General features: G+C 34.8%; 1 protein-coding gene and 1 long non-coding RNA gene across 2 annotated transcripts in view; both read right to left on the bottom strand.

Moving 5' to 3' along the window:
• Window positions 1-616: 616 nt before the first annotated feature.
• The window catches only part of LOC127736753 (synaptic vesicle 2-related protein-like), a 79,288-nt gene continuing 64,620 nt past the window's right edge, over window positions 617-15,284 (bottom strand). Inside the window, exons 14-17 of the mRNA XM_052247333.1 lie at window positions 14,664-14,745; window positions 11,851-11,940; window positions 7,602-7,715; window positions 617-6,422 (exon numbers count right to left, since the gene is read on the bottom strand). Coding sequence (XP_052103293.1) covers window positions 6,390-6,422; window positions 7,602-7,715; window positions 11,851-11,940; window positions 14,664-14,745 — 319 coding nt within the window. The 3' untranslated portion in view covers window positions 617-6,389. The remainder of the gene's footprint in view (window positions 6,423-7,601; window positions 7,716-11,850; window positions 11,941-14,663; window positions 14,746-15,284) is intronic.
• Window positions 9,879-10,992, bottom strand: LOC127736758 (uncharacterized). Its single transcript, XR_007999167.1, has 3 exons — window positions 10,960-10,992; window positions 10,845-10,886; window positions 9,879-9,897 (listed from the first exon to the last, which is right to left on the bottom strand). It is a non-coding gene; the product is annotated as an uncharacterized LOC127736758 (long non-coding RNA).

Consider the following 15,284-nt stretch of genomic DNA (forward strand, 5'->3'; position numbering starts at 1 on the left):
AGAGGCCCCTTCACTGGAATGAACTAGTTAGACCACTCTGCCACAGAGGCCCTTTCACTGGGATGAACTAGTTAGACCACTCTGTCACAGAGGCCCCTTCACTGGGATGAACTAGTTAGACCATTCTGCCACCAAGACCCCTTCACTGGTATGAACTAGTTAGGCCACTCTGCCACCAAGACCCCCTTCACTGGGATGAACTAGTTAGACCATTCTTCCACAGAGGCCCCTTCACTGGGATGAACTAGTTAGACCACTCTGCCACCAAGACCCCTTCACTTGGATGAACTAGTTAGAGCACTCTGCCACCAAGACCCCATTACTTGGATGAACTAGTTAGACCACTCTGCCACAGAGGCCCCTTCACTGGGATAAACTAGTTAGACCACTCTGCCACAGAGGCCCTTCACTGGGATGAACTAGTTAGACCACTCTGCCACAGAAGCCCCTTCACTAGTATGAACTAGTTAGACCATTCTGCCACAGATAACCTTCACAGGGATGAACTAGTTAGACCACTCTGCCGCAGAGGACCTTTCACTGGGATGAACTAGTTAGACCACTCTGCCACAAAGGCCGTTTCATGGGGATGAAAATTTTGTACAGGTATTCATCATAACATTTAACAATCTTTATTTAATTAAATGATTCTTGTGCAACATAAATATAAAATTAGTAAAAAAAAAATATACATGTATATACAAAATAATTATTCTGAAAAATAAATCAGACTAACAATCTACCAGTAGATTTCTACAGACATGTATATATATTTAACAAAGTGACAGAAAATAGTAATATATATAAAATCCATACAAATATTTTTACTAAGACTTCGAGATTCTCAACTCCTCATTTCATGCTCACCTGAGCTTTTCCCATCACTTGGTGTCTGTCATCGTCTTCCGTTTACTTTTACAAAGATCATCTCCTCTGAAACTACTTTGCCAAATTAACTAAACTTGGCCACAATCATCAATGGAGTATTTAGTTTATAAATGTGTCCAATGACCACGCCTGCCAACAAACATGGCGGACATGGCTAAAAATGGAACATAGGGGTTAAATGCAATTTTTGTCAATTATTTTGAATACTGCTAAAGATAAAGAAAAGCTGGAGTTGGTTTCACAAAAAAACTTACGACTAAGATCGATCATAAGTATACTGAATTGTTTGTAACTTACGACAAATCTTAGTCATAAGTGTTTTGTGAAACCAATTCAAGACATATGTAAAAATGTTGAAAATTATTTCAGAAACTGTTCTTGCTCATAAGCACCATATTTTACCAATTTTTAAAAATTTTTGCCTGTTATCTCAAAAGTTATAATAGATAGATACTTTAAAAGTAAAAATGATCAGCAAGACAAGATCTACAATTTAGTCAACATTGCTGATACCGTCAGATGACTCCTTATTGAAGTTTTGCTCTTTGAGAAGATTTTTACCATTTGTTTGCATTTTTGACTAATATATCAAAAATTATAATAAATGGATAGAAACTTAAATAAGCTAAAATGATCAGCAAGACAAGACCTACATTTGAATTAATATGGAGGAAATCTTCCAATGACTCCTTATTTGAGTTATTGCCCTTTAATTATTTACCTATTTATTTGCATTCTGCCTTTTATCCTAAAAATTATATTAGATAGAAACTTTAATATGCAATAATAATCAACAAGATAAGATTAACTTATAAGCCAATGTGAAGGAAATTGTCAGACATCTCCTCATTGGAGTTATTGCCCTTTAATGACAATTTTTAACAATGTTTTTTTTCTTTTTTTCTTATATCTTAAATATTTGAATAGACATATAGAAACTTAAATTAGCAAAAATGATCAGCAAGACAAGATCTACATGTAAGTCAAATGGCTAAAATTATCAGTTGACTCCTTATAGAAGTTATTGATCTTTAAAGATGATTTTTATAAGCTATTTTGCTTTCAATTATAACATGATGAATGATAAGAATGATTTTAAAAATTAGAAAAGATATACTTGGTATAAGGGTAGACAACTCTGAAAAACTTCGTGTTTTTAGTACAGAAAAATTGTAACTACTGTACCTCTTTCTGGAGCAGGTGAATGTACACTGGAATGAAATATTTTTCAAAAGACTAGGTAAAAATCAGTTTTGATTCCCTGAAAGTGCCTACATGGATATACAAATGGCCTGACTTCAAGTTTTTCATGTTGGGAGAGGGTAAATTTTTTGTCATGTTCTTTGGGTAGAATAGTTTTAAACAAATATCCTCATAAACAAAACTACCTTTAAGGAGACACTAATGTGAAGTCCCCCAAAATATAATGTCATACAGAAGAACTCTTTATTTCACCTTGAAAAAAAAGCTTTCAGCTTAACGTCTCCACCCACAAGTTGCATGTAAAATCTATACAATTCCCAATTTACTATTACTTGACCTTAACCTTGTAAGGTTACTACATAATGAGAATATTGTATGTAAAATAATGCAAAAAGTTAATAAATAATCATGGAATGTTATTAAATAATAACAATAAAAAAGTGTAGAAAATAAATATACTATATAATACTAAAAACACAACTCAAAGTTGATAAGATATGTTACTTGGAATGCATAATATTCTACAGAAATCATTTTGGCATATCATACTTTCATGAATAAATCATTTTCATATACAAAATGTATGTCAATAGACAACACTACAAATTTCTCATACATACACTGGTATTGCAAAAATCAGCTCAGCCACATGGAAAGTTGATATATAGATATGTAACAATAGAGCAATTTTCTGCAGTTTAAATTTATTCTGATGTAACTTTGGAAAATTATCTTGTAAAATTTGGATATCAAAATGTCAACTAGAGGCTCTAAAGAGCCTGTGTCGCTCACCTTGGTCTATGCGCATATTAAACAAAGGACACAGATAGATTCATGACAAAATTGTGTTTTGGTGATGGTGATGTGCTTGTAGATCTTACTTTACTGAACATTCTTGCTGCTTACAATTATCTCTATCTAATAATGAACTTGGCCAAGTAGTTACAGTGGAAAATATTTTGTAAAAATTTACAAAAATTTACAAAATTTATGAAAATTGTAAAAAATTGACTATAAAGGGCAATAACTCATTAAGGGGTCAATTGATAATTTTGGCCATGTTGACTTATTTGTAGATCTTACTTTGCTGTACATTATTGCTGTTTACAGTTTATCTCTATCTATAATAATATTCAAGATAATAACCAAAAACTGCAAAATTTTCTTAAAATTACCAATTCAGGGGCAGCAACCCAACAACGTGTTGCCTGATTGGTCTGAAAATTTCAAGGCAGATAGATCTTGACCTAATGAACAATTTTAATCTGACAGATTTGCTCTAAAGGCTTTGGTTTCAGAGATATGAGCCAAAAACTGCCCTTTTCCCTATGTACTATTTTTAAGCCATGTCGGCCATCTTGCTTCGTGGGTGGGGTCATCGGACACATTTTTTAAACAAGATACCGTAATGATGATTGTGGACAAGTTTGGTTAAATTTGTCCTAGTAGTTTCAGAGGAGAAGATTTTGTAAAAGATTACAAAAATTTACGAAAAATGGTTAAAAATTGACTATAAAGGGCAATAACTCCTTAAGGGGTCAACTGACCATTTTGGTCAAGTTGACTTATTTGTAGATTTTACTTTGCTGAACATTATTGCTGTTTACAGTTTATCTCTATCTATAATAATATTCAAGATAATAACCAAAAACGGCAAAATTTCCTTAAAATTACCAATTCAGGGGCAGCAACCCAACAACCGATTGTCAGATTCATCTGAAAATTTCAGGGCAGATAGATCTTGACCTGATAAACAATTTTACTCATGTCAGATTTGCTCTAAAGGCTTTGGTTTCAGAGATATAGGCCAAAATCTACATTTTACCCCTATGTTCTATTTTTAGCCACGGCGGCCATCTTGGTAGGTTGGCAGGGTCATCGGACACATTTTTTAAACTAGATACTTGAATGATGATTGTGTTTAAGTTTGGGTGCATTTGGCCCAGTAGTTTCAGAGGAGAAGATTTTTGTAAAAGTTTACGGACGACGGACGCAGGACGACGGACGCCAAGTGATGAGAAAAGCTCACTTGACCTTTCAGGTCAGGTGAGCTAATAAAGGAGAAGGCTAGATAAGCCCCTAAAGTGGCCCCTTTTTCTAGCTAAAACTTAAAATTAAAATCAATTGACCAACATCTCAATGAATCATAGCTAATACTATGACTAGATAGAAACTGTTTCTTTTTGTTGAAAATTTATGTCCTTGTGTTCTATTCATGACTTCACAGAAGCACTCATTTTGATTTTCCACGAAAATTCAATGAAAACGGATAGATTTTCATTGATTTTTTAGACAGGAAACATAGAGCGCAGGCGTCGACAAAAAAAATCTTTTTAGTTGGTCGACGCCTACGCTCTATGTTTCCTATGCCTTAATTTGGTTGAAATCAGTACGATTTTGTCAAATTTCCCAGAAATCTCTATTTTGATATATATCACCTATTTGTGATGTAAAAATCAACGTTTCAAAATAAAACTTTGACATAAATAATTCTATTTAACCTTCTTACATGCATTTTTATCAACTAAAACCATTTTTATCCTAAAACATTGAACTTAATAATCGGGGCCAAATATGGCCCTTATCGAAATTACTCCTTTATACTTCTTATCAAGAATTTTGGAATGGTGGTTTGAAACTTAAATGGAAAAATCCCTATTTCCTATCCACTTTCCTTAGTGCCGGTATCTGTTGAAAATACCAGGAAGTATGCGCTTTATCTAAAAATAAATAGTAAAAAAATAAACCTTGTTTTACATAGATGACAAAAAAGTAAGATTGGTCCAAAAACATGCAAAAGTTACAGTGAGACACATATATATATATATTTACAAAATATATTGCACTTGTATATTACCTTGACACACTTATCAACAGATTATAAGTTCTAAAGACTATCTATAATTTAACTGGACCATGTCATGGTATCCAGTTTATAATCAAAACAGTGGTTATATATTTATTATCTTTTAAAGAATAATTCAAATCTCATAACAGTCATCTTCATTTTAAAAAAAGCCCATCAAGAGACTTACAATGTCAAAGGCCAAGAGACTTACAATGTCAAAAGTCAAGATAGTCCCCTACCTTTACCACAAAGTCTTATGATCTCAGGGATCACCACAGAATTTATTTTAAGGGTGGTGTTCACAACAAAAAATTATATTGAAATTACAATCACACAAGATCTTTATTGTAGATCATAATCTGTTATTTAGGAAAAAGATAAACAAATTAAAGCCATTGTACATTATGTAAAAAAAATTGTAATTAAGGCATGAATTTATACTTTTGAAGTAAAAATTGTCAAGAAATTTACCTTTTCATCACATTTTTCAAAAATTCAAGGGTGGTGCTGAGAAATTCAAGAGTTGTGCTGGAGATTTAAGGACGGAGGAGCTCCACCCTTAAATAGCCTGTGGTGATCCCTGGATCTTGATATCCTTATCATGGATTAATAAAGCTAACATTAAACTGAAACCCTGACCCCACTTCAAAATCATGTAGGAATGTTTTAATGTCATGTATAATTATAATTATCATTAGTCTCAACAACAGACATGTTAAGAACAATATTTTGTCACTTAATAATCTAATGGAATATATGTAATTTAATGTTCCTACACCTAAATGATAATACTGTTACACTATTGGTTGACCTTTTATTGCTTATGAAGCCTAAAATAGGGAACGCTTTTGAAAGTACTACCCAGAATGCATTAGAGTAATTTTATTGTTCCTACCCCAAATGATAATATTGTTATGCTATTGGTTGAACTTTAATTGTTTACCTCATCACAATGTTTTGGTGTACTCTTTTGAAAAAAATACCCAGAATGCATTTGATTTGAATGTGGTGAATTAGCAAATCTAAAGTTAAGGATGATGGCTCCTCATGGTTTTGATAGTTTGCCAGATATTCGGAATCCTCTGGTTTTATCCATGTAGTGAAATAAAAATTTTGCCCGCTAACCCCTACTTTTCTTTTCATAATTTTGTTACATATAGTTTAAAAAGTCATATTTGAAATTCTTATAAAATCCTTGTTATTTTTTCATTGTTTTTGAAAGAATAAAGGTGCCAATGTTAAGTGTATGAAAAATCTAGAGAGAATCATTTCCCGCCAAATTTTCAATGGCTTATATCTCGAAAACAGGCAAACGAACCCTTCATTTTTTTCTGATTTTTTAGTTCCTTCATTTATATACTTTCAATTTATAGCAGTTTTTTTAAAAAGCTTGTTATTTTGAAACAGAGTAGCGAACATCCTTAAACTGAGACATAAAGTCATTGTGTTGTTAATGTACTACAGTCATCTCTTGTTGTGTATCCTGAAAAATAAATAAATAACATGTCATGACAAATCTATCATTCTATGAGAAATAGCTTAAATAAAATAGTTCCTTATTTCTACCATTTTACTATTTTATGACTATTAACGACTTAAAAATAGTTTTTTCAAAGTTTTTAAGATATCAAGTACCTTTAAGAATAATGACAAGATCCTAAAATAGGTAATTTTTAACTGTGAAGGAAAACCTATGTATATACGTTGAGTTGTTCTAAACCCCTACCCTTTTACATAACACTCTTTTTAAATAATCTTTTCATAATAAATTCTGATGTAAGAATAGCACCTTTAACTAACCATATAGAATTTTAAATTTAAAACTATTTAAATTTTAAATTTTACTTGTAAATATATTCAGTTCTTACTTAACTTTTTCTTACACCTCAGCACATCATGATTATTATTTATAAATTCTATGGTTCAAGACTGTAATGACTATCCAATGAATTAATAATAATATCGTCTTTATTCATTTATCTGCACATAAGTTTATATGTTCCCTTATGTTTCAAGGTGGGTATAGTTGCTACAATTATACCCTATGGGTAGTGCTCCACAATTATTGGAGGAATATACAAGAAACTGGTGAAGTCAAAGGTACTATAAACGAGAATATGTTTCCATAGGACACCTTGTAAACTTATACTAATAGATTGTTCAGTGAACCATGAAATATGGATCCTAACCTTAATTTGACTTAGTTTTTATTGTTCACATCATAATAATATCATCATATGCGAGGATTTGAACAGGGGGATTCTCACTTCCCTCCCACCCTTCTTCCAATTCCCTCCAATTTACTCCAAATCTAAAACTGGTCAAAGAAACTTTCCTGCATATCCCCAAGTTCCAAATTGATGTGACCATAAATGATTAATGATTTGGTTATTTCAATGAATTCCTATTATAAATATTTAACTTGTTTGCACAAAACAAATGGGGTAAAAATACATAAGAACCTGACAAATTGTATAACCATGTCTTTTGTTAAAGAAGATATATATAGAAATTTTGTACTTTGTGGAACATTTAACTTCCTGGTTTTCCTCTATCCACAAAAATTGATATCCCATGAATGTTTTGATTCTGTATCATTGACATATAACCTATATCTCCTATAATACATACGCCGTTGAATGTGACATCGTAGATTACTGACCTTCATTTCTCTTCCCTTTGTTTCTATAGGCAGTAAGATTGCTACAACAGTCGCTAATAAAGATATTACACCGTACGTTGATATTGCTAAATATGAGGATTCTTTTAACAACACCTGAAATGGTTGAGAAAATCATGACTTAAAATATCATAAAATATGAAAATATTGCTTATGTTTTTCATTAAATATTTTTGTTGTTGTTGTAAAATTGTGTTGCAGGGTTGATTTATTTTTGAAATTCAACATATAAAATACTCTGCCTTGATCTTACTGGGTCCTTATGCCACAAATGGTGTAGCTATTGCCTTAACGCTTACCATATCATATAGAAACACAGGCTGGACTAAAGGGCCTGTGTCACTCACCTGCATCTTCAATAATGGTGACTTTTTAGTAAAAACATCATTAAAGGGGAATAACTCTATTAAAAGTCAACAAACAATTTCAATCAGGTTGACCAATTTGAAGATCTTATCCTGCTGACCAGTTTCCATTAATGTTTCTATTCATCTATTGTAGTTTTCAAGACAAAACCCCCCAAAAATGGTAAAAGTTATCATTAAAGGGCAAAACTCAAATAATGAGTCAAATAAAGATTTCGGCCATGATGGCTTATTTGTAGATCTTTAATTGCTTTTTGCTATTTAAGTTTCTATCTATCTATTATATTTTTCAAGATAATAGACAAAAAAATGGGAAAAAATGGTCATTTATAAAGGGCAATAACTTCAATATGGAGTCGGCTAACAATTTCTGTCATGTTGACTTATTTGTATTTCTTGTCTTGCTGATCATTTTTGCTATTAAAAGTTTTTATCTATCAGTTTTAGTTTTAGTTTTCAAGAAAATAGGCAATATAAAAAAAAAAGTTGGGAAAAATCATCATAAAAGGGTAATAATTTCAATAAAGTGTGGACTGATGACTTCGGTCATGTTGACTTATTTGTAGATCTGGTCTTGCTCATCATTTTTGCTTTGCAAACTTTCTGTATTTCTATTATAATTATCAAGATAATAGGCAAAAATGAAAAATAAACTGTTAACACAGAGATATGTCTCGCCTTTTTGTTATTTTGATAGTTAAATGCAAATGTTGAAATTAAAATAGCAATACTTTAACATTTAAGTTATGCAAAATATTCAAAGTAAATGAACCATGACTAAAGGTACAGGGCCAAACAATCTCCATGGAAATGAGATGTGCCAATACTAATACAACTGAATACCAAATTTCATTGACCTACCACTAGTGCTTCCCCATAAACTGACGTAATAACAAACCAATAAATGTAAAATACCGGTAAGCAAACATTTCAAAGTCAATAGACCATGACTGAGAGGGCAGGGACAAATAATCTCCATGGAAATGAGATATGCCAATGCTAATACAACTGAATACCAAATATCATTGACCTACCACTAGTGGTTCCCCATAAACTGACATACTGACAAACCAATACATGTAAACTAGCAAACATTTGAAAGTCAATAGACCATGACTGAGAGGGCAGGGGCAAATAATCTCCATGGAAAATGAGATCTGCCAATGCTAATACAACTGCATACCAAATATCATTGACCTACCACTAGTGGTTCCCCATAAACTGACCTAATCCCAAACTTATACATGTAAACTTAGCAAAAGATTCTAGGTCAAGAAGCCGCAGGAAACAGCATACCTGTGTCTCTCTTTTAGTCTCCGTCAAGTGAGACAAAAATTGTTAAAATTCAATGTTTAAGGGCAATAACTCCTACAAGAAGTCAACTGACAGTTTTGATGTCAATAGACAGAAGGCAGATCTTATTTGCCCCAGTCTGATTTCCCTATTGGTATATATAGTGATCTTCAAGATAATAGAAAAAATTGCATTTTGCCCCTATGTTCTCTTTTCAGCCATGTCAGCCATGTTTGTTGGCAGAAGGGGTCATTGACAATTTTTTTAAAACTAAATATCACTTTGATGATCGTGACGATGGACGCCAAGTGATGGCAAAAGCTCACACTGGTCCTTCTGGCCAAGTGAGCTAAAAAGGTGTAACTATTGAACTTACATAGGCCATATTACATATAGTATGATGCAACTATTGCCTTAACCATTGCCATACCATTAAAGCAGTTTCAGACTTTATAACTTACCTGTGCCACAAATGGTGTAACTATTGCCCTTACCCTTTCCACTACAAGATCCTAAGCCTATAACCTATCTGTGCCACAAATGGTGTAACTATTGCCCGAAACCTTGGCCATACCACAAGATCCTAAGCCTATAGCTTACTTGTGCCACAAATGGTGTAACTATTGCCCTTACCCTTGCCATACCACTACAAGATCATAAGCCTGAAGCTTACTTGTGCCACAAATGGTGTACCTATTGCCCCTACCCTGGCCATACCACTACAAGATCCTAAGGCTATAACTTACCTATGCCCAAATGGTGTAACTCTTGCCCCTACCCTGACCATACCACTACAAGATCCTAAGCCTATTACTTACCTGTGCCACAAATAGTGTAACTATTGCCCCTCTCTGGCCATACCATTGCAAGATCCTAAGCCTATAGCTTACCTGTGCCACAAATGGTGTACCTATTGCCCCTACCCTGGCCATACCACTACAAGATCCTAAACCTATAACTTACCTGTGCCACAAATGGTGTAACTATTGCCCCCACCCTGGCCATACCACTACAAGATCCTAAACCTATAACTTACCTGTGCCACAAATGGTGTAACTATTGCCCCTACCCTGGCCATACCACTACAAGATCCTAAACCTATAACTTACCTGTGCCACAAATGGTGTAACTATTGCCCCTACCCTGGCCATACCACTACAAGATCCTAAACCTATAACTTACCTGTGCCACAAATGGTGTAACTATTGCCCCAACCCTGGCCATACCTTTACAAGATCCTAAACCTATAACTTACCTGTGCCACAAATGGTGTAACTATTGCCCCTACCTTGGCCATACCATTGCAAGATCCTAAGCCTATAGCTTACCTGTGCCACAAATGGTGTACCTATTGCCCCTACCCTGGCCATACCACTACAAGATCCTAAGTCTATAACTTACCTGTGCCACAAATGGTGTAACTATAGCTCCAACCCTGGCCATACCACTACAAGATCCTAAACCTATAACTTACCTGTGCCACAAATGATGTAACTATTGCCCCTACCCTGGCCATACCATTGCAAGATCCTAAGCCTATAGCTTACCTGTGCCACAAATGGTGTACCTATTGCCCCTACCCTGGCCATACCACTACAAGATCCTAAACCTATAACTTACCTTTACCACAAATGGTGTACCTATTGCCCCTACCCTGGCGATTCCACAACAAGATCCTAAACCTATAACTTACCTGTGCCACAAATGGTGTAACTTTTGCCCCTACCCTGGCCATACCTTTACAAGATCCTAAACCTATAACTTACCTGTGCCACAAATGGTGTAATTATTGCCCATACCCTGGCCATACCATTGCAAGATCCTAAGCCTATAGCTTACATGTGCCACAAATGGTGTACCTATTGCCCCTACCCTGGCCATACCACTACAAGATCCTAAGCCTATAACTTACCTGTGCCACAAATGGTGTAACTATAGCCCCAACCCTGGCCATACCACTACAAGATCCTAAACCTATAACTTACCTGTGCCACAAATGATTTAACTATTGCCCCTACCCTGGCCATACCATTGCAAGATCCTAAGCCTATAGCTTACCTGTGCCACAAATGGTGTACCTATTGCACCTACCCTGGCCATACCACTACTAGATCCTAAGCCTATAACTTACCTGTGCCACAAATGGTGTAACTATTGCCCCTACCCTGGCCATACCACTACAAGATCCTAAACCTATAACTTACCTGTGCCACAAATGGTGTAACTATTGCCCCTACCCTGGCCATACCACTACAAGATCCTAAACCTATAACTTACCTGTGCCACAAATGGTGTAAATATTGCCCCTACCCTGGCCATACCACTACAAGATCCTAAACCTATAACTTACCTGTGCCACAAATGGTGTAACTATTGCCCCAACCCTGGCCATACCACTACAAGATCCTAAACCTATAACTTACCTGTGCCACAAATGGTGTAACTATTGATTGCCCCAACCCTGGCCATACCACTACAAGATCCTAAGCCTATAGCTTACATGTGCCACAAATGGTGTACCTATTGCCCCTACCCTGCCCATACCACTACAAGATCCTAAGCCTATAACTTACCTGTGCCACAAATGGTGTAACTATTGCCCCTACCCTGGCCATACCACTACAAGATCCTAAGCCTATAGCTCTCATTGATGTAGGATAAACCTGAAATGTGATAAAAACAATAAACATCAAAAGGAATTATGTTATAAAATTTCAGACATAGAAACCTAACTTAAAATCTGGTTGTGTGACTTTTATAGTCTCTAAAAAAATTATTTACAACAACTTTTTCAAGGTCATTATAAATAGTCTCTAACCTTTATTCATATTTTTTTTTGGACATACTATTGCCCTAAAGACATCTTTTTTTATGCTTCATTGACATATGCCCAACATTTTTTTACACTCTTATCCATGGAATAGCACAATTAGTCAAATTTTCATTTTGATGAATTGTTGTTCATGTTACAGGTTGCACTTTGTAAATACAGCTGTTTCTCAAACCACGCCTCTTTTGGGGAGATATTTAATATTCATAGGTATGTTAATTTGTTAACGTACTGGTTCCAATTGATGATCTCTGTGTTTCATCTCATAGAGACATCACTTGGGAATGTAACCAGTATAGAAAAACATGGTAGCGGCTAAATTTTTATTCTTAGGAGGTCCAAAAATGGAGGTAAGGGTAGTATAGAATTTTAGTATAAGTTTAAACTCTTAGAAGTTCAGGGCATATAAATGTTGAAAATATGCAGCAAAGCCCTATATTTTGACCTTTGAATAAAATAGTAGTGCATATAAACTTTCCGTTCTGGGATATCATTTTTCACGAAACTTCATAGTAAAAGTGTCACAGTTTTAGCCGCAAAGGGAGTTCCTATTGGAAATTGAATTGTCTGTATTTACAGAATTGCAACCTACAGGGAGTATAAAAATGTCTTGATCGCCTTATGCTAGCCTCGAGTTTGGGATGTTGTAATACAATTCCTTGCTTGATCACAAGAAGAACTTTAGTGGTATTTTTGTCTCATTCAAGAGGGATTTTGCAATAAACTAATCAGTATTTGACAGATCTATCTGAATAATGCATCTTCATTTTGGACTGCTAGCATGTACAACATTATTTTTCACTATTTAAATACATATTTGCCAAAAAAATCATCTACCAGGGTTGTACCTTACATCTATAACTTAACCCTTTGAGTATAAACATAAATGGGAGGCAGCTCCAGCAATTGGAGATAACCTATGTAAAATAGAAACTTACCTCAGGAATATATACATATGCAACTTGAAATGCTCTTTACAAAGGGAGGAAACTATTGTGATGGGAGATAACCTATGTAAAATAGAAACTTACCTCAGGAATATATACATATGCAACTTGAAATGCTCTTTACAAAGGGAGGAAACTATTGTGATGGGAGATAACCTATGTGAAATAGAAACTTACCTCAGGAATATATACATATGCAACTTGAAATGCTCTTTACAAAGGGAGGAAACTATTGTGATGGGAGATGACCTATGTAAAATAGAAACTTACCTCAGGAATATATACATATGCAACTTGAGATGCTCTTTACAAAGGGAGGAAACTATTGTGATGGGAGATAAGCTATCTAAAATAGAACCTCACCTATGGAATATATATATAGATAGCTTGAAAAGCTGGTTATAAAGAGAGGGAACCTATGTTAAATAGAACCTCACCTAAGGAATATATATATAAATAGCTTGAAAAGATCCTGATATAAAGGGAGGCAACTATTGTTATAGAAGATAAAAAATGTAAAATAGAACCTCACCTCTGGAGTATAAACATATGCAGCTTGAAAAGCTTCTGATATAAAGGGAGGCAACTATTGTAATAGGAGATAAAAAATGTAAAATAGAACCTCACCTCTGGAGTATAAACATAGGCAGCTTGAAAAGCTCCAGACATAAAGGGAGGCAACTATTGTAATGGGAGATAATCTATATAAGATGAAATCTTACCCCTGGAGTATAAACATAGGCAGCTTGGAAAGCTCCTGACATAAAGGGAGGCAACTATTTAAGGGAGATAATCTATATAAGATGAAACCTTACCTCTGGAGTATAAACATAGGCAGCTTGGAAAGCTCCTGACATAAAGGGAGGCAACTATTGTAATGGGAGATAATCTATATAAGATAAAACCTCACCTCTGTGGAGTATAAAGGGGGGGGGGGGGGGGGGGGGTAGGACCTTTATCGGGACTCCGGGATCGGGTGTTTTTAAGCTCGGGATTTCGTGATTCATCCTTTTGGGATCCGGGGAATTCTTTTTTCGAATTTCGGGATGTCCGGATTTATATTTTTTTAAATACGGGACCTCGGGATTCCATGTTTTAAAGCCCGGGATTTGCGGATCAGGACCCCTCCTACCCCCCCTCTATAAACATAGGCAGCTTGGAAAGCTCCTGACATAAAGGGAGGCAACTATTGTAATGGGAGATAATCTATATAAGATGAAACCTTACTTCTGGAGTATAAACATAGGCAGCTTGAAAAGTTCCTGACAGAAAGGGAGGCAACTATTGTAATGGGAGATAATCTATATAAGATAAAACCTCACCTCTGGAGTATAAACATAGGCAGCTTGGAAAGCTCCTGACATAAAGGGAGGCAACTATTGTAATGGAAGATAATCTATATAAGATGAAACCTTACCTCTGGAGTATAAACATAGGCAGCTTGAAAAGTTCCTGACATAAAGGGAGGCAACTATTGTAATGGGAGATAATCTATATAAGATAAAACCTTACCTCTGGAGTATAAACATAGGCAGCTTGACAAGCTCCAGATATAAAGGGAGGCGACTATTGTAATGGGAGATAATCTATATTAGATATTAAACCTTACCTCTGGAGTATAAACATAGGCAGCTTGGAAAGCTCCAGATATAAATGCTCTGGCTACAAACAGGAAAAATGTTAATACAGGCCTGTAAAGAAAAAGAATAAGTCATATGATTGAACAGTTCTTCTCATCCCCATATTGGCTTGACCAACTTTATAATAATAATAATAAAACATATTGATATACTATCTTGACTTCTTGTATCCAAAATAGCATTCCTCTGTATTTTGTAGATGCTTAGATGTTGGCCTGTGCATTAAATTTGATCAGAGGAAGTAAAATTTAAGTTCAGGCTGACAATTTAACCCTACACCATGTTTATGTGCCTGTCACAAGTTAAGTCAAGTACTGGTCAGTGGTTGTCTTCAGTTATTTCTGTTGTCCTTTAAAGAATATGTTAATGATGCAAGTGACAGTGATATTTGATAGTCTGTAAAATATATCACCATGTTTTAGGACTCTGAGTGATTTAGAGGATAACATACAGAAACTTGTCTATATTTTCATTTTTTTGTATTCTCATATTATAGAGTTATTGCATGAATATTGGGGAATATTGTCCCGAGTAGATTTTATATTGCACGAGCTTGCGAGTGCAATATATGTTCTACGAGGGACAATATT

Source organism: Mytilus californianus, unplaced genomic scaffold (genome assembly GCF_021869535.1).
Source record: "Mytilus californianus isolate M0D057914Y unplaced genomic scaffold, xbMytCali1.0.p SCAF_36, whole genome shotgun sequence".
Taxonomy (NCBI): domain Eukaryota; kingdom Metazoa; phylum Mollusca; class Bivalvia; order Mytilida; family Mytilidae; genus Mytilus; species Mytilus californianus.